Source organism: Bombus vancouverensis, chromosome 9 (assembly GCF_051014615.1).
Source record: "Bombus vancouverensis nearcticus chromosome 9, iyBomVanc1_principal, whole genome shotgun sequence".
Lineage (NCBI taxonomy): Eukaryota > Metazoa > Arthropoda > Insecta > Hymenoptera > Apidae > Bombus > Bombus vancouverensis.
In genome coordinates this window covers 4,001,381-4,028,938 of record NC_134919.1, presented here as the reverse complement: position 1 = coordinate 4,028,938, position 27,558 = coordinate 4,001,381, and the positions used below count along the sequence as shown (strand labels likewise).

At 40.2% G+C, this 27,558-nt stretch overlaps 1 protein-coding gene across 1 annotated transcript in view; it reads left to right on the top strand.

Moving 5' to 3' along the window:
- The window catches only part of nAChRalpha1 (nicotinic acetylcholine receptor alpha1), a 147,321-nt gene that overhangs the window by 86,645 nt on the left and 33,118 nt on the right, over positions 1-27,558 (top strand). Inside the window, exons 3-4 of the mRNA XM_033343388.2 lie at positions 5,649-5,693; positions 17,216-17,325. Of these exons, the coding sequence (XP_033199279.1) occupies positions 5,649-5,693; positions 17,216-17,325 (155 nt within the window). The remainder of the gene's footprint in view (positions 1-5,648; positions 5,694-17,215; positions 17,326-27,558) is intronic.

The window sequence follows — 27,558 nt, the reverse complement described above, 5'->3', positions numbered from 1 at the left end:
GTTTCTTATTTCGCCTATGAAACAACAGTTGAAGGACTGGTTAGAAGGGGGATAGAAAGGAAAACAAAGGTAAAGAGAGGATATTGAAAATCATAAAGTTGCTGGGTATTTCTTGTTTGCTTGTGAAAGAAATTTCAGTTTTCGCGTAGGAAAGAGCTCTCGGAACGATCTATTGGCCGTGTTTCGTGTGCCATTTTAAGCAGGAAAGTGGTGTCGATGAAATTCCTCGGGACAAATTGCCACAAGAGCTGGTAGGTTTCCACGTCGGCTGAACATCAAGGATGCCTCTGCTCTCTCCTCCTTTTATCTAGACGATGCGTTCCTCGTCCGCGATTCGTATCACGATTCCGTTTTCAAGACACAACGACGTGCCCTGGTGACGTTACAAGGAATTCTCATAGCGCTCTTCCGCCGGTGATCCTTGCGAAAGCGACGAACTTACGCTCGCTGTTCCAGGCGATAAGGCTCGATTTGTCAAAGGGACGAGATCCCCCTTCGAATGTAAATAAATCCATGTCCAATTTTGTGCTCACGCTTTCGTATCTCGTCGCTTCGAAGCCATTGTCGCCGTCGAATTGTCACGGGTCTCACTTTATTACACGGATCAAGAGACGTCTTTGCAATAATATTCAAAATACAGTGAACCCCTGTACAACGTACGATATGTTCTATGTTATAGAAAACGATACTATACGAACATATGGGTTACATCTGATAAGTTTTTATATCTTTCCTAACTGTTAGTTTTCCCATGCATACGTAAAAATCTGCGTAGGCTCCCTCGAACTTCGTAGAGTTGATTTATTTAGCGAATACCATACATTTTGGTGGCTAAATATTAGGTTGCCCGAAAAGTGTCCTTTTTTTTACAGACCTGTCTTTTACAACAACGCATAATTATACAAACACGAAACCTAATCTGTCGAGCGTTGTGATCTTTATCTTGATAGAACAAAATGGATCATACGTGATTCGATAAAATAGTATAAAACAAAAAATGTTGTGCATCCACTATTTCCTTATAAAACGAAAGAAACTTTTCGAACGATCTAATATATTAGTGCAAACCAGAATTGGGAGAACGAGAATTTATACGGGTAAATAGTAAAGAACCGAACGAACGCTTATATCAAAGTATCGATAGTCAGTGAGAAACGATTGGGAGAGTGCTCGATTAAAATTCTGTTTCTATTTGATTAAAATCGTGCGATATCGAAGTTCTGTTGTTTCTTATTCAACAGTTATTTTACCATATCAGCCAAGAGTAATCCGTAATTGCTAAGATTAACACGTATACTTTTGAAAGATATAGAAAGACAGTTGCAAATTGACATCGTATGATCCTGGACCAGGATCTAATCCCTCACACACATATATTCCATAAAACATGAGGTATAACTTTCATTTTAATCCTCGAAACATACGAACTTTAGCTTTTGTTCGATGCAAGGGTTCTTTTATATCTCCTGCGCAGAGTATAAAAACCAATCGTATTTCACGATCGACGTACGCTTTCATTCGCTAATAACGGCAGGAAAAAGCTAGCAACCGGAAAAGGTACCACGCCCTTTCTGCATATTTCCTCCCGGTGACCAAGTCCGCCGGTTTACTTCGTACCGAGGAATGCATTATGCACATCCCGGTGCATAATTTCTGTACTCGGGCAAGAAGAAAGTCGAGCATCCGTCGCTTGGAAATTTTCCACGGCCTCCAGGGCTCGAGCGCTTGCAGAGAAAGTAAGGACCCCGGAAAGATGATTCCGCCTGTTGTCGTTTTCCTCTTGCGTCTCTGCCTCCAAAATTTCTCCGAGGTGTCGTTAAACGGCTGAAATTGGCCACACGCGTGCTCCTGAAATCGACCCGAACGTACCGCGTAAACTGGCAAATAGATAGCGGCGATACGACATCGAAACGAGAGAAAGAGGGGTCGCGTGAGTGGGTGGGTCGAGTCGTGGAACGGTAGATAAGGGACTGAAAAGCGAGAAAACGCGGTTAAGAGAGGCTCTCGACGACGGCTGAGACGGGGAAAGTGAAACTTGAAATTACACGCGACAGAGGGAGGAAGAAGAAGGTGGGGGAAAAGAAGATAGGGTGTAACGGGCGGAAAATGGATCGCAACCGGGGGTGGCCCCGGGAAAACACAGTTTCCTCGTATTCTTCTATTCGTACGTCCCCGGAGTAAGCTCGATGCAGACCCCTCTGTTTTCTTTCGACATCCAATTTCCATAACATTAGACCGGCTACACGTAAACTGACGCGGCTGTTTTCTGCAGCGCTTCGTTTAGGATCGTCAGCCAATGAACGGGGCCAGGCAATGCGTTTACACGTCAGACCTTTCAGATAACCTGGGCGTATCGAGGCAACCTAGGCTCGACTCTTTACGCCGTCACGTATCGTTTCAGAAGTAGCACGATACTTTTGGGGGATAACGGCGTGACAATAAGGAACGATCGCATTTTCCTTTTTTCCAGTCTTCTACTCGACATCCAGCGAAATCGTTTAAATTACTTGAAACGTAAGATGATTTCTACTTTTTAAGAAAGAAGATACCTTCAAACGCTGTTGTACATTAATAGATCTTGTCCGAATATCAATGGATATTGGTTTGAGTTTGAGAAAAATAGCTTTCTCGTTGAATTATCAGAATTGGTTGAGATATCGTGACTATTTGTTTCACTATATCATAAAGTATCTATAGCATAATCTTATATATCCGAACAAGTTAGGGGACGAAAATTCGGATAGTCGAGAAATTCTGATGATAGAGCTCCATTAGTTACTCTCTCCAGCTCTTCTTCTTTTTATCTGATTCGGATAATAGGAGCCGATGTTTGGAAAACTGAAGCTGAACAGTTTAACTGTTCCTTTCTTATTGTTGAAGTAATTACTTCAAGAAAAACTCTACGTCTTTTCTTTTGTATATCCGTGACCTGGAGACCGCTGTTACGAAGAGAATAGAATTTAGTGAAAAAATTGAAGATAAGGAGAGGTCCATAATACTGTGCCCTTGAATATAAATTTTGTCTTGGGTTACAAGATCTAGAAACAAAGGAGCTATAAGTAGGTTTCTATTGCTGTTTCTTGTATCCTTCAGCTAAAGCTACACATTAAGGTTCACTTTTTGCTAATGTCCTTTGCTATAAATATAGGAACGTGCTCTCTATCATGCTTCCTATTTTACTGTAACACTGTAAGAGTGAGGATCTGGATCTGCACACACTATACTTATACCTATACTTACTTCAATATATTTTTCTATTATAAATTCATCAACTTGTTCCTCTACCACTCAACCTCAACACTTATCACGCGTAATTTACTCAAATTAGAAACAAACGTTTGAACACATTCTCTATAAAAATACACGTTTCTATATACTAAGAACGAATTATATATTCTAATAACGAAGTTCTACTATAATTAATGCTCGACACCTGAGTTTTGTTTCATTCGAACACTCGCAAAGTAGTTGGAGATTATTACTTGACCCATCGTCTGTTCGCGCCGCAACAGTGTTTGACAAGTGAAACGAACAGCAAAATAAGATGATTCGTTGTCAGACGTACTTTACGTTGCAACGTACAAAGATCTGCGTGAATTTTACCTTATGTCTGCCTGTCTCTTGGTTTTTATGCTTCTCAGGTTTCTAAAAAACACTTCTAGCGTCTTTAAACAAATTGTTATCCATATTTCACCGCATAACAAAAGCTGAGGCGGCAGCTAAGCAAACTAGCGCGTCCACGACACGTTGGAAATACTTAAGTCTCATATTTCTACGTTAATAACGCAAATTTTCTTAACGTTTTAAATAGCACGCGAGATAAACCGTGCCCGCGGCAACACGGCGAATTCATTTACGTTGCATAATTGCAGCACACAGACAGTGGCCGTATCTCGGCCCCGCTCAGAATAACAATTTCCGCTGTAATTTGAAGCAGGACGCTCGCGTATAAAAACGATTTATACGATCGCGATCGCATCTGACGGCTGTGTTCAAACCGGCTTTCCCATCGTGAAATTTCAAATATTCCCTATATCCGGATCGCCAATTCCAAAACGGAACGAAACGAGAAAGAGTTGACTTTTCATCAATTTGTCGGGAAATTTACATAGAAGAAATGTCGAATAATTGTTCACTGGGCAAAATTTTTATATCTGACGATTGGCGTTGTGCACAAAAGCATCCGAATTACCGCGTGTAATTGCGCCAAGCGTCCGTAGCACCAATCTCTTCTAATCCACGTGACAGCGTCCCCATTGGAACCATAATTCTCGTCCCTTTGTGAAAACGGTCGTAGGTTTTGTTACGCGACGGCTTATCTTCGTTTCCTCTCTTATTTTTCTTCCTATACTGCAGTTTTCCGGGAAAACAGGGGTAGAGAGGAGGCAGAAGCGCGGCCGGATCACGCTGGCAAATCCTCGCTGGCGGTGTCTTCGCTAAAACCTCGCGCTCCGCTCGAAGGAAAACGGAACGTTTGTCGAAAACAGGAATCTAATTGCCGGATCAAGGGATTTGCTCGGCGCATTCTTAACGACGCCCGCCTTTCCAAGAGAGAAAGATCGAGCGTCGATCACCAAGGATCGTTGAGCTCTTTGATCCTTCTGTTCGACTGAAATTGCTTTCCTGCTACGTATTTTTGACGTGAGATGGAGAATAAGTAATTGGCGATGGTACGTGTTCAGTGATCAATAAAAATAAATAAAATTGAAATAGTAGATGTAACAGTAGCGATACAGGGTATTCTTTAACTCTGCTGTTCCAATGAAATTACCTTTCTATTACAAACTTTTGATATATTAGGTTGTCGGAAAAATGTCTTTCTTTCACAAACGTGTTTTTTACAACAGTGCATCTTCATACAAACGTGAAGCCAAGTCTGTGAAATGTCGCGGTGTTTATCTTAACAGAACAAAATGGATCGTATGTAATTCGACAAAATAATATAAAACAAAAAACGTTGTTATTATTTCCTCATAAAACGAAAGAAATTTTTCGGACAACCAATACTACCGGAAATAACTAGTTGGCAACACATATGTGTTTAACGACGAATAGTAAAATAGAAACGATAAAAGTAATAGTGTTTAATACAATAAATAGTGTCGTGTATTTTCCTCGCAATACTCTTAAACTACCTGAACATTATATTTCCGGCAAAAAATATACGATACTATTTAGAAAAACACCTGTGCTTCACTCTTTAATTAATTAATAGGTTCAAGATCAAACAGATTGATCTCAGAATAGCGTTAATCGACTGGGGAAACTTCTTTGCGAATGCTTTGGAAATCTCATTATCGCGATGAGCCAGTATCTATTCCGCTTTGCAAGATAAATCAGCATCTAATTATTTTTGAGCTTATTCCAAACTGCAGTTGACGTTGTCGATCATAGTATGAAAGATTTACGAAAAATTTCGAAGCTCTGAGCGGCGAGAAATTGAACCTGCGTATACATCGGAGGTAAGATGATTTGTTGGGTTGCTCGATGGCCAGGAGGCTCGTTTCTCCTCTCTTCGTTGCACGCCTATCGTTCCAATATCTGCAAAACCCAATAAATCCGTCCTCCGGTAACTAGAAACCCTCAAGACCGTAGAACGCTTCTGGACATCCGATCTTCAAGTGTCTTCTTTCTGCTTTCTTTTTCAGAACCTGAAGAACCAGATCATGACGACGAACGTTTGGGTGGAACAAGTGAGTACCACTTTCAATATACATCTAATTTTAATTTCGCAATTTTAAGTATCATTCTCGGATGATTCTCTTTTCATTCCCTCGAACATTATGTCCTGGTAATATACTGTCTACATGCTAATTAACCATGGTTCGCGCAGCCGTGTATTAATTGAAACTCGCCGAGCTAATATTCGCTTTTAAAAAGTCGGCTCGTTAAATTAACCGTGCCGGGGGCGCGCAACAGTGGCCAAAGGTACAAACTATGGGAAGCAAAGAAGAAAAAAGAAAAGAAAGAAAAGGAACTAAATTTTGTTTGACGGTTGAACGCGCAGGTTTCAGGAAACTCGTGGCTGGTTTCGTTCGCGCCGCTGGAATTAAATATATGGCCGCGTTTCCATTTCCGTGGCGTTGTCCCCGAGCGAAAACGCCGCGACTCAACTTAACGAACCGTACCGTCGCCGATTCTCGAAACGATTCCCAGGAGCCGGCGGAATAGGTCGTAGGACCTTATGCCAGCGAAATCCGTGCAAGTCGGTCGTTCACGGTGGAAAACGATCGCCAGAAAGATGAGAACGAAACGTGATTTTCCTCTGCCGTTACTATAGCCGGACGAGAGAACGGGGAAACAGGGAGAAATTCGGAATCGCTGCGAAAGAGGAGGACGCGCGTCGCTTTGACCATCAGCTGCTATATCTCTCCTTTCTGCTAGGTTTGGAATTTCAAAGCAGACGAATTTCATTTCGTGCTTGTTGACTACATTCGAAATCGGAATCGCGAAATGGTAGTCGATCCTTATTGACATACCACTTCTTGCCAGTCTTCTCTCCCTCTTAGGCCTCTTCCCGTTCCATGCGATTCAATGTCTGCAGACACTTTTATCTATGCCATTTCTTCGCTTTCTTCTTCTATTTTCCCTTCGCGTTTTGTTTCACGAATTCAGCGACGATAAGAGAGAGAATTCGCGTGTCTAGCGAATAGCATCATTATTCTATGCCGGTAGCAGTGTTACACTTCCATCGCCTTTATGCGATTTTTATTTCAATCTCAGATACGATGTTAAAAAATTCAATCGCGCGATTTGTGACACGTGTTTCAACATGTGCTGTTTCCGGAGCTTGCTAACTATTACGATACCTGATACAGTTTTTAGATAATTAGTCGCTTCGAATTTCGCATACGTACAAAATGAGCATTCCAAGTACGCGGCAACAAACTGCGACGTTATTTGCAAAAATTGATTAAAACAGTATATATAAACAAAGAAGATATTCGACTTGTCATATATGAGTGGTGATATCGAACATACAAATTATCTACAGTCCAATGTTCTGGATAAGGTCTAACGATTTGTCTAGTTTACTTACTCTGCTTTTCTTTAAATGTCAGGGTATCTATGAAAGCAAGTGTACATTCGAATTTTTACATATCCGACTGACCTTCAGAACCATCCACGAACACTGTCACACAAACAAGAAGTCGACGTTGAAGTTGAATCGAGAATTGTAATTGGGATTCCTTTTTATTCTCGGACAACACAGCAGAGAGTTGAGCGACGAATCGCGACCCGTAGTGTTTCGGGAGCGAAAGAGGGTGCAAGAAATTAGGTGCAAGTCTGGAGGAATTTTTTTCAAAGCGTCTGCTGGAATCGGCAAGCAACTGGCTGGCAGCCTGTTGGTTTTTCGCCGGTATTCTTTCCTTTTGGCGCGGCCACTAGTCGTTTGTCCGCGTCAATAGATCTCGCGCCTCTTTTTCTTGCATCTGGCCGGTGGAAAGACAGGGAAGGGACACGTACGTAACACACCGCCAGGGAAAAGTGTGCCGTCGGCCAGGATCATCTGCCAAGCGAAGTGGCTGTTCTTTATCAGTCGCGAGAAATTGTTTGCCATTGTTGGAGATCGCAAGGCAAGTCGAACCTCCCCGTTGCTTATTTTGGAAGTTCACCGATGCCGGAATAAACAATCGTGTGTATGCTACTGGGGTGGCGCGCTGCAACGGTTTAGTCCCCTCATTGTTTCCTCGATCGTTGATGATGGACAACCTCTGTTTCTTTGTCTAGACGAAGTATCTTCTACTATGAGTTTGTTCATTAATTCTGAATGTAAATATTCAGCATCAAGACAATACATTAGCGTATAGTACATAGTTCAATGATGCATTTAATTAGTTTTAAATGAAATATACACCCGAAACTAAATGAGGAGGGGAAGCATTGACAGAGAAATGAAACTGGATGAAGGTAAATGGCAACTTTAGAATATTAGAAACAGCTATTCTCGAAAGATTGTTGCTGATGAAGAAATAGACGAGTGTGTAATGACTGGGTCGCGGTACGAAACACTGGGCTTCTATTATGCATCATAAATCAGTAATTTTATTTATTGATAAAATATCTATCCTACGTTACACTTGATTTTGTCTGTTTTAATTTAATGTACAATTGGAGAAATGGATAGATTACATGAAAGTTTGTTAAACATGCTTGTGTTATATTTAGTTCACGAGTAATTGTTATTTATGTCATTGGGAGCAGAAGATGTGAAAGTATTTGATAGTAAAGAAGTAGCGAGTTGAGAGATTGAAATTTATTAATTAGCATCTGCTGGTATTGAGAAGGTTTGTAGCATATCGGATTTTAATATGATTTTCTATCTATATGATGTTCTATCTATACAAAGCGCGCGACAGTACAGATTATTATCGTACAAGTTGCAATTCATACAATATGACACCCATTGACGTAATACTATATATTATTGTTAATTAAAATATGATGTCTAATTTTCTAAAGGGAACAGGGTACAGCATATAGAAAATTGTTAAACACATTTAATCGCCTTGTATTGATTCTCAAATAATTTTATTAATTATGTGTTCAAAATCAGAAAAGATTACAAGTTATGAGAATAAATTGAAATTCATTAAGAGAAAAATAGAATTTTTAAATAACTCTATCCAGTTTATATACGAGCGTAGAGATAACTTTGAAGTATCTTTCAATAGAAATAAATCGAATGTTATTAGTTATTGAAGTGTACGTGAATGTTACATGTATACATATCGCGAAAGTTAAGTTCGTACTTGAGCTCAAGTAGCTATTTTTCAACATTGAACTCATCAAAAGAAGTAAAGTACAGAAAAGAACTAAACCATGCGACTTATCAATCATAGCACGCATGATTGAATAACGAGATCTCGTTGCCTTTGATTTGATTACGTTTGCTCCTTCAAATCTACGAACATGGTTCGATCCCGTGACTCTGAGCGAATACGAAGAGTTAAATTCCATGGATAATCACTTAATAGATACACTTTACATTGGCAAGGATTTTATATGAAGTAGTTAAACGAAAAAATAAGTATTGTATTTAAAATAAAAAATAGAATTAAATAGAAATAAAGTACCATTTAAAAGATTCCAAAGATGTAGTTAATATCAGATAAAATAAAATAAATCATTAATTTAATTGTTATGAATTGATGTTTTTATTATTTTAAATTAATAATGGCATTGTTTCGAATCAATGGTATCATTAAGAGTATAATCGTTTTAAATTAATGGCATAACCGTCAAAAAGTAATGGAATGTTAATGGTTTTAAATTAACAGTGTATTTTTATAAATTAATGAAACAACTGTTATATATTAACAGCATAATTGTTATAAATATAAATTAACAGTGGGATTGTTTTAAGTTAAAAGTATAATTGTTTGAAATTAATGACATATTGTTTTAAATCAACAGTGGAATTGTTTTCAATTAGTGTTAATTACGTCAAAAATGTTAATGGTATAATTGTTTGAAATTAATGACATATTGTTTTAAATCAACAGTGGAATTGTTTTCAATTAGTGGTACACGTATTTTATATTAACGGAATATTTTTCTCCAATCTGCACTTGAAATGGTTGATCGAGAGTTAATAACTTTTGCCGATATCATGAAAAATGATTTTTTTGTTATAACACAATCAAATTTATCAATTTTGTAATTTTTATTATAAATTGACGGCTGTCTTTTCATTTTTACAATCCATCCCAGTACTTTATAAAAATCTATACATTTTCTTAATTTCATTTTTAGCATAGACCATTGTTCAACAATTAATTATTAAATATATAAATCAAATATATTTGCACACGCGCAATCTATGTTTTACTTTCTAATATAAAATTACCTTGAAGTATTGTTCTACTTCATTTCATCAATTATTCGTTTAATTACCTACGTTACTCTACTCAATAATGTAATTTGATAAAAAAAAACTTTCTATTTGTATTTAATGTACGGCAGAATTCCGTTTATTTGAACGTGTCGTGCGAAAAATACTTACGTTCTCATTACTTACAATTTCTAATTCGTATAATAGTAAATAGTTCACGTTCAGATAGGCGAATTCATTTACCAGAAGTTTGTTTAATCGGGCACCAACTCAAGTCTTGTTCGAGCAAATGGAGCGCATTTAAACGGACTAATTGCAATCATCGCGACATATAAATCGTAGAGAGCGCCGATTTTTTCCAAGTCGACATTTCACAACGTGAGACTCGAAGACACATTTAACGATACGTCTATCCTTAGTCAATGGGATATGCATCTCGAACCTTATACGTTTCATTTGACGGAACGACTGTTCGTTAGAACGTGCATTCATTGTAACTATAACTTAAGATTGCTCAGCAATTAAATTACGATCGTGGAGGATACAATTTCCCAGCATAACGTGAACAGAATTGTGAATAGCTATAGCATCACAGCGTTAATCGGGCTAGTATCGATTTTTAATAACTTTCCTGAAGTGAATCACTTTTCCTGGCGGAGTTCAGACGAAACGCAGGCAAAGGCAATTCCAATGAAGTGCAAGAATTAATTGAAATTCGTTGGATGGTCAAAGGGATGCTGAAACGAAAAGTGGAAAGTTTTGTTCCATTGAATACGCCTTTCTCCGTGAGCATATCGCGGTTCTTATGAAAATCGGCTTCCGATACACTTTGCCAGCCTCGTGCTCTATTTTATCAAGGTCGTTGCATCTCGATTCTCAGGCCCGTTTATTCCGGCAACGTTTGGCGGTCAAAGGGGATGCTACATCGTGAAAATTGCCCCGATGATATTTACATAGGGATACCATTTCGACAAGTTTTCCGTTTCTTAGTCCTTTGTGACTCTGTATTTGCAGTTCGTTTATGTTTCTACGATGGAAAACGCGGTTAGAAGATTCAGTTTCTGATTACTCACGATACCTTGAAACGAACGATTCGAGAAAAAACAGCAGAAAGAAGAATTTTTAATTCGACGGAAAACTTCCTCCACGTTTCTCTTTGTTCGTTTTATCGTTGCCCGTGGAACGACTGTGAATTTAATAATAGAATGGGTAGCTCGGCCAACTAAGTGTTCATGCTGCTTGTGTTGCTGACTCGCGTAGCGGTTATTTAATAATTGGAATACAGACGAAATGGGACTTTGCTAAAATTACGTAGCGAGAATTCGTTTTCTTTCGCTTCTCCGTATCGGTGAAGGCTTTTCAAACGGGTACGCCAGAGTTCTGATATTTATTTCTTGTTTGGTTAGCTCTTGAAATGATCGTTCAACGATAATGTAACATAAAGGGAAAATAACAAATTCACTGGAGATCGACGACGTATCGTATCCTGATATTGTCGCGATACTACGTCGTACGAAAGTGAAATAATAGAAAAGTCTTAGTCGCCGAAATAAATATATAGGAACACTCACATTACATGTAGAAATGATATTAAAATAGTTTCATATTTATTGAATGTGTGATTTACAAGATATTCGTAGATACACATTGCACGTGTCTCACATACGGAATCATGTTGCATTCTTCTGTTTTACGAGACGCTGCGCGCGCACATACTCCATACACACTCATACTCATACATGTGTGTCACTACTACATAACTAATCCAGTGTAAGACACAAAATTACACATATCTCAATATTAACATTGGTTCAAAGCCAATTTTTCAAAGGAGACAGCTGGATTACGTGTCATCCAACAATTCTTATCTCTAATTCTCCTCAGTTTCGTTTCTGTAGTCCGAAAGGAACGCTTCGATATGACGTTTAACCCGGCGGTTGGTTAAACACGAATAACCATCGACTCTTGCAACTCCTGAAGAAGCAGACAGCCGAATATCTGTAAAATTGGCCGCATTTATTCTAGCATCTCGGCATTGTTGGTAGTAGCTGGTGTATCTAGCACTTGCAAGTGCTTTCACGACCGATTATAGGGCTGAGCACCAACAGTGAGACCACAAACAGTCTTGTTCCACTCGCTCGATTAAAATCCCACCCTTCTCTCTGTCTCCTCGAACCAGCGTGGTTTCTTATCGCGGAGAAAAGTTCCGCTGTTCATAACACGTAGTATTTTGGTCTACGAAAACTTTCGAAGAATAACGAATGAGCAAAGAATCCGAATCGTTCGATGCTTAACAGTAAGAATCGAACTTAATTGCAGATATCGTTACCGCATAAATTCCATTACTTTTCTATTCGCGTAACCGAGTCGCCATTCGAACTAAAAACACTGCAAGAACTGCGATCCAAGTCGCATAATTTCGACGGTGAAAGGATATTTAAAGGCAATTTCGAATAATCTCGTTTCGAGAGTTTATTCTTTCATGAAAATTAATGTCACTTATACTGGCAATCCTCCAGTTTCTTAACGAAAACAGTGCCGTAGATTTGCCCTGAGCTTAAGATCGCTTAATCCGCCGATCGCGCTATTATTTCGCATTCTTTTAGACAAATCGATCGAAACACGCCTAGTGCGAGGAAAATCTTGTTGCGTATAATATAACCGCGGTAAAAGCCGATGGAACGTGTTGTGCCAGCGTGAGCCAGTTTCTTCGTGCTGTTGGCATCGTCAGACGGCGGAATAAGCTGGCAATCTTCGTACATCGGCTGCTGCGACTGTGAATTCCCTCTCTTTTCGCGAATCCATCGAAAATTCAGCAGACTAGGGGAACAGGCTCGTGACGTCGCCGCGGAAATACGAAAATTTCTAGATATCCATGAATTTAAAGGGTTACACGACAGCTCGACGGCCTTGTCGTTCTAAATCGAGCGCAATTTTAGTTTCCCGCCCCACGGAGAGCTACTAGCTTTCTCCTTCGAGGCCGATGACTTTCCGATATAACGCGACAGCATTCGCTGAAAACGATAAGGCCACCGCCAACCAAACAGTTTAACTTAGGTTCTGGTCCGTATCGAATCTCGTTTACGTTCGCAGTTGCTACTTTTAAACAGAGATATTGTGAACAGTAATTAACGCATCCCTTGCCATATCGATTTTTAGGATTCTTTGTTCATCGATCATCTTTTTGTTCATATTGCCGCCCTTTATTAAAACATTTCAACGCATCCGAGAAGGCTTAAGTTTTATTATTTTCTTTAAAATATCTATTCATTACGTATTTCATAACAGCCATGTATAATTATCATAGATAAGTATGCTTGGTTGATAATGTTTCATTAACGTAGCGATTAATGACATGCATCATATACTTTAACATAAGGAAATACATGTATGAATAATTGTTACTTTCCTAATGTTTCCTAATGTTGTCTTGTTTTAATTTCAATTTAAGATCTACGAGTTAACAATCGCTATAAACAAACTAATTGCTATTTAGGGGTGTAACACGTTAACAAAATACAATGTAACAGCAAATTGATAAAATAAGATTTAAAATACATAGACGCGTAATACTATAGAACTATGTATAACGTTCGAAATGCGTCGTAAAAACATCATTATCTATATTCAATGGTTGGTGTGTAATTTTATAAAATATTTCACGCTTAGTTTAGTAATAAAAGTAACCAACCGAACGGAAAGTTCGTAGGCGTATCTACACGCCCAGCGTGGAACGTATTAAATCCACCCTTTGAGTGAGACGTCGAGCCATTACTTTCCGTCGAATATAACCCAGCGCTGTTCCTCTATCTTCGCGTTACAAAGTTTATTATAGCAGATTCTGGACTCGTAAGAAATTCACCGGCGTTGAATCAACGCGTACAAAACATTCTGAAAACGGTTGACAGTCTCGATTTCACTGAACGAGGTTAAGGAGGAATAAAATACGACCCCGTGGTAGCCCGAAAGCGATATCCATTTCTAGCATGGAAGACTAACAAGCGGTATTTGTCAAGCAGTTTCAAAAGCGATATCCAAAGTAGTTTGCCTCGCGGCGACGGCGTCAAATTGGCATCGTTTTTTCCCAGTGTCGCCGCGACCGGTCGCGATTTTACGAGCTCGTACGGTCCTCCTTGTATCGGCGTGCTTCTCCTCGCGTAATTTATCGCCGCGCCGAGGAGAAAAGGAAATTTTTATGGGCCAGCGAGTCGTACTTTTCAGACGAACGGTCTTACTGGCCAGATTTTTATTAATCTACTTTTCTTGTCTCAAAGAAACCGATTGGAATTTAAGAGCCGACGACTCAAAGGGACGGATCTGAGCCAACGACTTTTACAATTGCGGCACGTTTACAGATTCGATAAAGTTTTAACAGCTGTCGTAAATAGTTCGTGCGCGTATTGGTCTCGGAAACAGTTTAGCAGCGATTGAACAGGATCTAAGTCGGACAATTGGCACATCAAGTTGGACATTTATGGGGAATATGCAAAAGTACGCAGAACGCACGTAAAAATACATAAACATACATGTAAAACGTATACAAAAAAGTGCTTGTTGTACAATCACAAACAAGACATTCCTCTGCTTGATACTTCCGGCGCAGATACTAATTTGTTTAAAGCGTCGCGGTGCATCCGAAAGGTGGTTATAACGTCTGATCTATCGCCACTTTGCGACGCAGCAGAAATTTCGATAGGAGGAAGAGCGACCGCTTCCGACGAGGCTAACAAACGGGCCTCGTGAAACAACGATGGGGCCGTAGTTTCCTGAGGAAATTTCGGTCGTTCAATTTAATGAGTACATCGCGTGGCAGCCGCGGTGGACAAAGTGTTAATTGCTTTAGCGCAATTGAATCGACTCCGCGCCGTGCACGCTGTAATCGAGCGAATATATTCCGCCAATGATGGCCCGCCGTTTGTCCGAGTAAAGGGTTTATTGGCCTGACAATCATTTTCAGGTTGCGTTATTTTTCAATCGCAGCGTGTCATCGATACGTATTTCACTCGTTTCATTTCTTTTGTTCCCTTCTACGAGTAGAATATTGTCATAACCTGCATGGTTTTTAAAAAGAAATATTCAAAAAAAAGAAAAACGGGAAAATAAATAAATAAATGGTTACGGGTTATTTGTGTCTTTTTAAAAGTCTCGAAATGGTTCGCTGGCATTCGCAACGGTAATTGATTTAAACGGAGTTAGGCGAATCGTGCGCGGAATTTTTGCCGAATAGGACGAAACTTGGCTAATTGCAGGCGGAATAATTCATGCCCGTGGGAATCGATACGTCTCCGGGATCGTTCTGCACATGTGTGTACCTTTACGAGCCTCCTAATTCCTTCTCGTGTATTTCAAGCGAGGACCAAACCGATTTTATTGAATCCTCCAACTTTCTTGGAAAATTAGCCTAAGAAACATGCCAATCTACATAATAAGAATCTGTATAGTTTGCGACCATTGGTCGATGAAACGCCTTGAACGTTCCGCTTCGTTAACAGAATATCAATGGAGGAGGTTTCGATGCGTTGAAATGTTATTAAAAATCAAACGAATCGCCCGAAGTCATCGGAGAACGCATCGGCGAATTTTAATTCGTCGACCGTGCAGCTCGTTCGCGCAAATGCAATTATTTACAATCATCGAATTCATCGACCAACGGGATGGCAAACTGGACGCCGACTCACCGTACGTACATCGTAACGATCGATATCGTTTCGATGGAACGCGCGGTTGGGAATCAACGATCGTTTGTTACGATTTCCGTCGATCGTTACGCGTGATGTTGAAGGATTAGAATTACGCATGAAACGTACGTTACTGCTTTTTACTAACGTGGCAAATTATCGATTCTATAACATTTTGTTGTCTATGTTTCGTTTACGTTTGTCGATGGTATTTGTAGCAGCGTAGAGAAAAATCACAGCAAGAACGGTCGCCTATCGTTGGTATTCGATTTCAAAGGTTCCTAGATACCCAGAAAACGACGAACTAGCGTCAGTATGCTGTCAACCATAACTCGAGATACCTCGAGGCAACTGCAGTTCGCATGTTTCGAGATTTTTTGGAGGAAAATACAGGAAATATAAGACCTGTCGTCTCGAGCAGACCTCTTGCCAGAAAATTCCTTACAATCCAACAACTAAATCCGCAATTTCTTCGTTTCTATCATACGAAGTATTCGCGAAGTTAGTCAGGGAAGGAAAATGTTTCTTTATTCCACTTATAACTTGCTTCTTGGTCTTCGAATCGGCAAAGAATCAACCGCGATCTGCTATCCATCGCAATGCATCGTGTTCGCGTAGTAATTCGCTACATTTATTTAATATTTTAATATTTTTCACGTAAACGATATTTCGGTATTTTTGGTGTTAAGGTCGTACATTATTTTAGCGTATTGAGATGCCAATAGTTGTAGCGTATAAGCGTAGAAATGGAGTCAGCGATAAGGAAAACCCGATTTATTTCATTTATTGACACGCATAACCCGACAACGACATGAATATTGAACGCGGCGAAAACTCGATAGAAACGCGGAATGGACGAATGGAGGTCAGTTTTGTTTAATGTCACGTGAAACTGTGTGAAAGTTGTTACGAATGCGCTGGTTTATCGAAACGATTATTTTAAAGAGGGACAGCTGATGGAGAGCTCGTGAGAATTTCACACGTTTCATCTTGTCATGGCGTTTAATCGTTGAAAGTCTAATTGCAGACGTAAATTTTAAATGGGAATGACCCAGTATTTGCAAGGAGAGGTTTCTATCTGAAGGATTCTCAAGAAGATCAGGTGGAGAGCTTATACAAAGTAATTATTTGAAGTACAGCGAACGATAATTCGATTCGAAGTGCAAGTATGGTCAATGGAGGCAAGTTTGGACGACGTGCGAAGCTGTATTGCTATTTTCCAGAGTAGCAAGTTTCTTGGCTTCAAACGGAATTATTAGTTCACCAAACGGCAGAGTCTAACGTAATCAGGATTTGTCCAAAGTTTCGTACAGCTTCTATTATATAGTTATTGACGTATTTCGACCTCATCTTCGAGATGAATCGAACACACAGACCTACCTACGCTTTGCCTTAATTACGATCCAAAATAGTTTAATTAATTTTCACATAATTTTGGTTTAATCTCCTGTTAAGGGTTTCAGTTACGTACATATCGCATGATCTGAACTATTACTATTTTTCATAGACAAACGTTTAACTTGTTAATTATAATCGGAATTGGTAGAAAGTAATTAAAAATGTCGAAGCATTGTGCGATTATCGAGATTGATCGCCTGTTTAAAATATGCTCGCTGTATTCATTTTCTCCACTCTGTATCCGTTACCATGGTAGAAGAACGAAAATAAACGAGACTTATTTTTGCGTTGTTTCTGCTTGCAGGAGTGGAACGATTACAAGCTGAAGTGGAACCCGGATGATTATGGCGGTGTCGACACCCTCCACGTGCCGTCGGAGCATATATGGTTGCCGGACATTGTTCTTTACAACAAGTAAGTCGATCTAATTACGTCTGGTCACGCGACTTTTTCACCGGATTAAATCCGATAGCGGTGAAATTGATACTCTTGCAAGAGATAGAATTTCGATATTGGTTTATTTCGAGATATAACAATGGAAAAATACTAGAGACGTCTCGAGGGTTTTAACGGCTGGACAACAAAATTAAGCGCATTAAATGGCGCTGGCCGTTTCGACAAGACTAGGCGTCGCGTTCACTGATAAAAACCGATAAAATATACGACCGTGACCGAGCAGAGCAATTTGCCACAAGACGTCTTGCACGAAACCGGGTGCAAGCCACGCTGCAGATGCAATTTGTTCGTCCAAACGATTTTATTTTTATAACCGGAAAGGGCTAGCTTAAACAGCTGTTCGATACGTTCGATGTCGCGTACGATATTACACGTGCTCGATGTTCCGGCTTTAACCATCCTTTAATTTCCTTTCGCTGCAATTTATAAACGTGCTCGAGGCACGATAAAACACGTCGATAAAGACGATACATTCACGTATAACGATACTCCAATTTTACCGGATACTCAAATTAAAAAGTATCGCGAGATAAGAATATAATATATTTATTTATTTACTTATTTATCTTAATCAACTTATTGCTAATGATGATCACAGGAGAAGTACACGACAGGCATGTTTGATAAGAACTTATCGACCGACTATATAATTCACAACAAATACATAACAATATGAAAGAGAAGCAATCGATAAAAAAGCATGAAAAATATTCGCTGAAATTGCAACTAAGCTTCGGATACTTTGTACAGTTAATCATCCATAACATGAAAACTGAAATACGTAGGACATGTTTTTATGTGACGTTTATTTGCTTACTTTTTAGTATGTAGATTCACCCTCTGAAGTATAGACATATATTTATGACTCATGCTTTATAATAGTCTAAGAAATACCGCACGAATTATCATCTAGAAGGGGAGAGACAGTTATCCAAAAGGGCTGAGGATATTTCAGCCGGTTTTTCGCGTTAATCTGACCCACGTTGATCCTCTTTTGCCCATTCTTTTCGGACGTTCGTCCCAATGTATTGGGATACGGTCACGGTACGCTGCAGCGTCCTTCATCTTGGTCCAGTCATACTTCATAGGATTTTAGTGGAAAGTGCAGAGCACGGTATCTCGTAAACCGCGGTGGAATATTCCGCGCCAGTACGTGACGTTTTCAGCCGAGAGTTCGCTAAGGCCATTTTGAAAATCCACGACCGAAACGGGACACACACGAGCTCCACGTATCCTGACCGAGGCGAGCTAACGCTGAGAAATAGGATGTACTTCGCCCCAAGGACGACACTTTTACGAGGAAGTAGGGTCGAGTCGTCATGACGCCATTCTTGTAGCCTAAATGGCTCCCGGCCGACTTCGTGCTCAGCTATCATATATCGAATTCTTCCTTGTATCAGTAGGATAAGAAATTGAGTGCTCTTAAGCCAATTCAGGGAAAATTAAGATAGTCTCGATCGTTTCTATCGGTGTATTTATTGGTTATCTGTATCAACGTATCTGGATTATGGCGTATAGCGACGAGCGTGTAAGTAGGAAGATTCTTACTCGGCGGGCTAAAATTCTTATGAATTTCTTTAAACGGTGCAAATGATTTCGAAAAATCTAGCAATTGACGATAGGATAAAATTTAATAAAACGTAATGCGTATTGCCTCGTCGAATTCGAGCTTTAGAGAAGCGACGTTTTATATGCATTAACTTAGCACGTTGCCATACCTAGAAAGGAAAATTTTTATTCAAATTCAAATCCCGCTCATGCTCATTTAACAAATGTAGTCGTATATTTTGCCTATATAAGCAGATCACGCGAAATCTCATCTGAAAATCTTACGAAATGTTAGCGCGAGCGATGATACAAGTGATGGAATGGAAGCTAGTTTAGTTACAACTAGTTGTTCCAAGTAGAAATTGAATTCCACTTCAACACAACGTTCTCAAACTTTGCTATACGTTCAAAGTAATTTGTACGAAGGAATCCACTTCTTTCGTACTTTTCCAAGAATTTAATTGCTTCTACGCTAGTTACGGGATACTAGTGTCGTCGATGAAACTCGAGTTAACTTGGTTTGAACGAAGATGGCATGGTGCTCGGCCACACATTCGAGACATTTTCTATTTATCGATGTCCGCGTGTCTCTCGCGATTCAATTGTCAAGCTCGAGTAAACCGTTTGGCTTTTCGAAACCGTTTCGTTACCGATGCTTCTCAGCTAAAGAAGGTTAACTCTTCTGAAGTTGAAAGCAAACTGCGTGAGCAGAAATTTTGCGCCTGTTTTCCAGCTCGAAGGCGCAACGTGCTTGACTCGTGCTCGGCCGAAGAGCCCGATCGTTTCCTCTTTGCTGAAACGTACGATCAAACTTTTTCCCCCTGTTTGCGCCGACGAGTGCGCCTCTCATTATATCAGCCGCGCAGCGTTTTCTCCTACGCGAGGTCTCACGGCTACTGGGAGACGCGTCGGCGTTTCCACGAGTTTTATTTTCAATTACGCACTGGAGTGGCTTTGGCACGGCCACGCGTTCAATGCTAAATCATAAAGAACGTTCTCGAAAGTCGAAACTCTCGACATACATTACGCTATTTCAATTACTCGAACAGCGGCAGAGAAGAACAGGGGTGGAGGGGATGAATCGATTGTCCCGACGGCGCAGCGCTTCGAAAGGCTCAAAAAGTATCGGGGCTTTGTGCAGCCTGACAGCATGCAAATGTATCCTACGAGCGAGTTTGTCGTCCGCCTCTTCGATCTTCTCTGCCACCAAGGTGGGAGTAATTTGTATGGAATATTCGAATCTTATTAATAATTTACCGTCGTCGTTGAAGATGGGGCCAGACGGAAGGGGAGCGGCTTGTTTGAAACGAATGTCAAAGAAAACGTGATCGTGAAGAGTTGAAAGGGATTCCTCGGTGATCTCGTGATATCGAGATACGTCGCATAATACGGATATTGTTACAAGATGAATTTTGATGGTGTTCGCTCCATTTGACGTTTCCGAGACCTGGTGACCGTGTTCCTTTCGCTCCCTCCCCTCACCCCTCTTTGACCATTTTATCGAATTTTAACTTCAACCCCTCTGTCGAAGGCAATTCGCTGTTTAATAACTTGGTCACGGCTTTATTGTCTAGATGGAACGAGGGATGGAAGTTTGTTGATTGCTTTCAGCCGCTTTTAGAAGAGGGAACGGTGAAAAAGGATGAATTATCGAGCGTGAAGAATATAAGACACGAAAGTTTCAGCCTGAATTTGCGAGACACCGAGTCTCGAACAATCCACTCGTACTTGCAAGTTCTCGGATGGAAGTTCGAGGTCAACATCCATTGCCGACCAGCGTGAGAAGGTTGCCTTAGGCCTAGACGATGTATCAATTAAATCGGAGTCAAGTTGCTCCAGTAAATTTGACTGTGAGTCGTGTGACCTTTCTCATTTCTCTAGTTTCCTCTGCGATAAGTTTTACGGCGTTATCTTTGCATCGACTTAATCGTCGATGAGGCGGCGCCTCCAAATTCTCATTGTTATACTGTTTCTTATGAATGTGCGCGTGGTTGCGCTGCCCTTCGGCTAAACGCGTTCTTCTAAAACGACGAATAAAAAAATTTTTACCCAAAGAGCCGCGCACTCGACGTGCATAGCACTCGTTCCCGTGTACCCAGACTCTTCAGACTCTACGAGAAGCTTGAAGATGCGCGATATCGGAACGGCTAATAATCTCGTTCAATTTCGAGGGTTAAATATCAAGAAACTTTTCAGGTACATCTACGAAAATGCAGGTCTCGATTATTGAAGTAAGACCAGGTGTAAAAATGTCATTATCTTAGCTATGACTTTTCCAGGAAGCTTCCCAATTGTGTTTGGTTTACCAAATTATCATTGAAAATGCAGGCAATCATTTATACGTAGTAACGTATTTTATTACTAAATCGAGAGTTTACGAGCCGTTCTATAATTTTGAGAAAAGGAACACGAGGTTTGTGTGAATTATGGGAACGGCGGAGTGGTGGTAGGAACGGAGCACGTAGCGGCAAGTGCCGTTTTGACGAATAGTTTCGCGATGTTTAAAGAATTCTCAAGAGGTGGCAGTGGGCGCGAATTATTCGCCAAGTTTCCTGCAAACTTTGAACGATTCTTAAATGGAACGACTAAAAAGTCGCTTGTAGGAAACGAGGAGAATAAATGTCTTCGTTAAATGGATGTTTAACGTGGGTTGTTAGCAGAGGAACAGTGCTTTTGGCCACACGTGTGAATCGTAATCCTATATTAAAGATGATAAGCTAGGTATTCATCTGCTCGTGTAATGTCTTTTGGCTTTTAAAAAATCCCTCCTGATGTAACGAAAGCTTTCACGATCTCCGGTTTGGCATACGTTCCTTTAAAATATGCACACAATTTAAAGCGATGAACAGCGCAATAACGTAAGGGTCCGTATCGTTGGAGAACGTTGAAGTTACAATTTAGAACTTATGAAGGCAATTTATATGCGCACATGTAAATTAGATACCATTGGATGGAGACATTTATTAGCGGCAGAGAGTTTTTCATGAAAAGAAAGTTTGGTGAAAAGTTCCGCCGAAAAAGGCTCTTTCAGGGGACTGAAAAAGTTGTGGAAGGGAGTGGGGTGGCGAAGTTTTGCCGCGGAAAATCGATAAGTCGCGACGAGGCTGAGGGTGTACGTTGGTGAGATCGAGGGGCCAGGACAGATCGTCGGATGAAATTTAATTAAGAAACGACCGATCTATAACGCGTTTCACTGCAGTCGACGTTGTCATAAATAAAACCGCAGGTCATTGTACGAGTTGCATTCAATATTAACACCTTGATAAATCTGAATTCGATATTCCGGCTCGCTGTCGATGGGCGTACCGCGCGACTTCGCGGCTCCGTTTATAATTGAACTTATCGATTATGGGACATACCATGTAATATACAGCACTGTGCTAAAGCCCTGGACCATCCGCGCTATCTTATAACGATAGATAAAATACACAGCGTTTGACGATAGTATTTGCACACTTTTTCCAGGTTGGAAAATCAATTGTAAATACTGTAATAAATAAAATTCACAACGTTGAGAATGAAAAGAAATGAAAAATATGAGTCGGTATTTTGAAAGGTTGCAAAGAGAATTGTTAAAAATAAGAGATATGTTTATTAAAAATATACGCAGTAGCGTCTCTGCCAAAGTATTGTTACTGGTGAGAGAGCGAAAGAATTCACGTAAGATATTAGTTATTTCACATTAATCAAGAAATTTTTTACGTAATTACTAACTTGAATTAAATATTTGTTGTAAGAACGACGCAGTGAAAGCAATACCACGTGTCTTTATATTCATTCGTAAAGATACGTAACTTGATATAATATAATGCTACATTTTTGTACGGCGTTCCATAACGTGAGATTCATATATTATAGAAAAGGAATAAGTTGCAAGAATTTCGAGTCTCGGAGTATCAAATAGATATCCATAAATTTCATGAAATTATCGGTTTCTTCTCGTGGAACGTCTCCGAGGTACGGTTCCCTCATAAATATTCAGTTTCCATCGCTTTAATTGAAGTACATACGGCAAAGTTGCGGCGTTATATTAGAAGATTCGTGTTCCTGGAAGATACACGTGCCAGCGAACGTAATATCCGCGGTAACTAAGTGAAAGTCTGACCCGAGGTGTTGGAACAAGAAATCCGGTCTCGTTTATCAAACTTAATTTCTTCGCGCCGTTAAATACGATTTTCATTCGGGGCCAAGATAACCCCGATGAACAGAAGCATCCGCGATATCCGGCTTGTGTCCGTCGAAGCAGCACAATAACAGTAACAATATTCGTGGTTAATCGAGAACCAGCGGATTTAATCGAAAAACCTGGAAATACGCGACCGTATTGGATATACCCGAGTAGCTGGAAAATGAAAATAAAACGAACATGACTAGGATGTCGATCGGTACGTAATAATTTTATCCACCTGTTAGAAATAATTAATATTAGGTGGAGATCGCGATGTGCGTGTATGACTCTTTTCTTACTTTTCATTACTTTCTAGATTAAAATTCCAATTTAAGCTGTTACATTAATTTTCATTAATTGTGGGGAAAGATCCTAAGCCTGGCCGCTGGCAATTGCGATATTCATCCAGAAGTAACGATAGATGAAGCAACTAACAGTAGTTGTTAGATCGTTCGGAACTCGAGATGATTAACAATTCAACATCATGAAAATATCGACGTTGAATTGATAATGATGGTACAACGCCGCTGTCGTTTAATCGTGTCGAAGAAGATCGATGAATATTTATGGAACGAACTGATCCACGTGGTTAATTGCGCATTAGAGAATCGAAAAGGTGGAGATCGGTGCCGAGGAGACGTGGAAAGGGATGGAAAGACAGACACAGTGGAACTAGTTTCACGGGGAAGGGGATCATGCACCGAGAGAAAAGTTGAAATTACATGGAAACTATTTCTCTGGCGGCTCCATCTCGGCCCTGTATCGAGGAAAAACGATTTTCGTTGAAAGTGATCCAATAGCGGGCGAAAAAGCGCAGACCCGCGGCTCTTGTATTGGCTCGAAACAGATAGGACAGGATCCAATAAACTCGACGAAGCGTCGGGGCGCAATCAACGATGCAAATGCTCGGTCCGTATAAAGAAAGCCGCATAAAGGGAGGGCAAAGTGTTTTTTCGTATGCGGCCCTTTTTCACGTGCCGTATCACGCGCTCGTTCAATCGTCCTTCTCGTTCTCTTTCGTCGGGTTCCTCGCGAGTACGGAACTTTCGATCAGACATCCCGTATGGAAATGACACAGGCGTGAATGTAATCAGCGCTAGCTGCTAGATCTAGGTTGCAGTGGAATACGAGGGCTTCGTTTTGCATAGAATAAGCGCGCACGCGAAATCCTTCCGCCAGCGGTATAATTAATTGTCCGATAGTCTCTCGCTACAGAAGGATTTTGGCCAGAATGAAAATGGATGAAATATTCAAGACGAATCGTTCTGAAGCTTGGAAAGGATTTAACATCAAATGCGATTATGATTGATAAAAAACAAAGGACAACAAACGGAACAAGTAAATATACTAACTATATGGAATAGACACAAATGTCAAGTATATTATGTTACGTAGCGACGAAAAACATATTAAACTGATACGAACGAAATTAGAATGAAAGATGTATGGAAAAATACACAATAGAAGAAAAGTGTAATAAGAAATCACGAAATATCCTTCTGTGAGAAATTACGAATTAATTATTTTCACTACTTTCATGCTTTTGGTATTAACACATTGCGTACGGCGCTCTGCGCGCTCAACGCGCTCTCAGGGCCTGCATGTTTTTGAACGCTCCAGAAGCATGCTTGCCAAGCAGTAGGATGCGTATATATAGATTTTTAATTTGCATTCGATATTATATTTTTTATTCAATGTCTAATTCTATGTCTAATTGCATCACTTAATTCAAGAATGTTACTGCTATCGCCGAATTCATTTTCGTCGCAAGTGTTGTTTGGTGCATCAGATAAATCATCAAACAGCAATTCACTTTGACTTTCATTTTCTTTAGATCTATGTGTCATTTTGCTACTTTTCATAAAAATATATTTCATAAAATAATTTTTGTTATAACTTATCAGTAACAGATTGAAAAAGTAAATGATTTTTAAAAAGCTGTTTCCTTATAAATTAAAACATGAACTTTGAAATAACAAAATGTACAACAATAAAACACTTTATAAGGTACGCTAGACGATCGGCACAGATTTACCGATGTACTGGCTATACTGACTGATTGTTTCTACATGCTCGCAATATCAACATTCAGTTGTTGTTACGCCAGGCCTCTCTGCCTGGCCCAGGTCACACACCGCGGGCCAGACGGACACCAGATGTCCGCCTTTCCGTACGGCGTACCCTCAATATCCTTAAGCACCCGTCATAAACCCGAGTCACTTGCCTGCTAAGGTCCTTCAAAACAAACAAACATCTGTGTCCGAAGAATTTCTAAAGACTATTGTCTACCACGGCGGGACAAGGGAAAGTTAGTTTTCTCACGTGCGCTGCAACTTTCCTCCCACTAACCACTTTCTCGCGAGGGCGGTTAAGACCCTTCGGTTAACCAATTAACAGCGAAACCTGTTTCCCTCACTCTCTTAACTAACATCGGCACCAACAAATCCGATGGTCCCGTGCGCTAGACACACCCATCCTTAGCTTTCCTCCGACACAGCATCGTCACTCAACTTCACTTCTTCTACATCGTTGGAAAAGTCAACTACTAAGTATACGCTAATGCCCAGCGGGGCAGTCTAAGCATAACGCGAGAGTCGGTCTCGGTATTGTCGAGCATACATTTCCTCTCCTAAATATCTCATAGTGCTACGTCCACTAATACATTGAATCCACTTATAAGAGCCCTGCTCTAACGCACATATCTATCTTAGCTTCGTGCGACAAGTTGTTAATTATTTATTTCTCTACGTCAGTGTAATCTAAGTGTTGGAAGCATATAATTTATAATTCTGTGAATCACAGGGTTATACAACCTCAATCACCCCTATTATCTCAACGGAAATCAGGGGATCGATCAATTCGTGGTGTCGATTGTTATAATCGTAACGGGGATTTACGACCCCCGTTGACGTCTCTCCTTGCGATTACGTCTCCCCGCGATTGGTCGAAGAAACAGTTGTTTTGCTAATCAATTATCACAAGAATGCGCAAAGCTTCATTACCCTGGTAATGTAACAAAAACATTTATCTCTGGTTGCTTAAGTCACTGGTTCAGTCGAAAAATATCTCGTGACCCGTACGTAATGTGTTAAATAATTCATATTCGTATTGATTGTTTAAAATTGCCAACCCATCGGTTTAGCTTGTAAACGCAGTAATCAGAAGGTGGTCGAGAAACGGACGAGTGTTGCCAGGACAAGAAAACGATACAAAGGTAACAGAGACCGATACCAGGTGTCGAGGTACACTCGGCGTAATCAACGGGAGTAAATAGGTGTCGGTCGTCAGAGGGAAGCGGGCAAAAGGGTTCGGTACAATGACCCGCCGGCGTACGTGCGGGCGGACAGCGCGAAATGCAAAGTTAAAATATGCAGGGAACGTACGTGAGCCGGAATCTCGTTACTCCATTATCGCCGGATTACTGCGCCTGCAGCTCGTCCCAGACGCGGTAATCCGGTCGCAGCGCGCGCCACGAACGCGCGTTAACGAAGTAACACGGCCTCAAAGTAACCACGTCGGACCTACTCGCGAGATACAACTTTCCTCGCCTCACCCATATTCTGCCAATTCCCAGTTCCACCAGTCACGCGTTTAACCTTTAAAACCTCATCCGTAGTTCCTACCACGAAGTCTGTAACAGACGGATTTTCAATTAACACTGAACGCATCCCCATGTGCCTCGAATAAGTTCGTAGCTTGATTACCGGTGTATCAATGATCCAAAGCGAAATCTAAAGTGATACAGTCGAAATTTTCGAAGCTGTTAGAAACACCGAAAGGAATATTAATGGTGTTTGCAGCTACATGGCAAATAGATAGCACGAAGTTCGGATATGTATTGAGATATGGATAGACTGTAGATTCAGTCGGGACTAGAATAAATGGACAGGTAGTGAAAATGAATAGCAACGAAGTTTCGTTAAATGCTGCTTGCTTACACAAGAACGTAAATATTCATTTCAATTATTTACCAAATTATCTATGTACTATAAGCATATATAAGAATCGATACTTTATTATATAACATTAGTATCTACTAGATCGAGCATACTTCGTTCATATCTACTTCCACTATCTGTCCACTTATTTTTATGCCTGATTGTACGTTGAGTTACAGACAAGTTTTTTGATTCTTGAAATAATAAGCAAGTCGACGAGTGCTGCGTTTAATCATAAATTTATCCAGTTCTAATTTTCTGTTGTTTTGCGCAAATCGTGTTTCATCAAATCGTGTTATTGTTATCATATCCATGCAAAAAAAGAGAAAAGAGAATGGACTCGTCGCCTTTCTACAGAGTATTAGATTGTCCGGAAAGTGTCTTTCTTTCGCAAACGTGTTTTTTTACAACAATGCAACTTCATACAAACGTGAAACCAAGTGTGTGAAATGTCGCGGTGTTTATCTCAACAGAATAAAATGGATCGTACGTAATTCGACAAAATAATATAAAACAAAAAACGTTGTGCGTCTATTG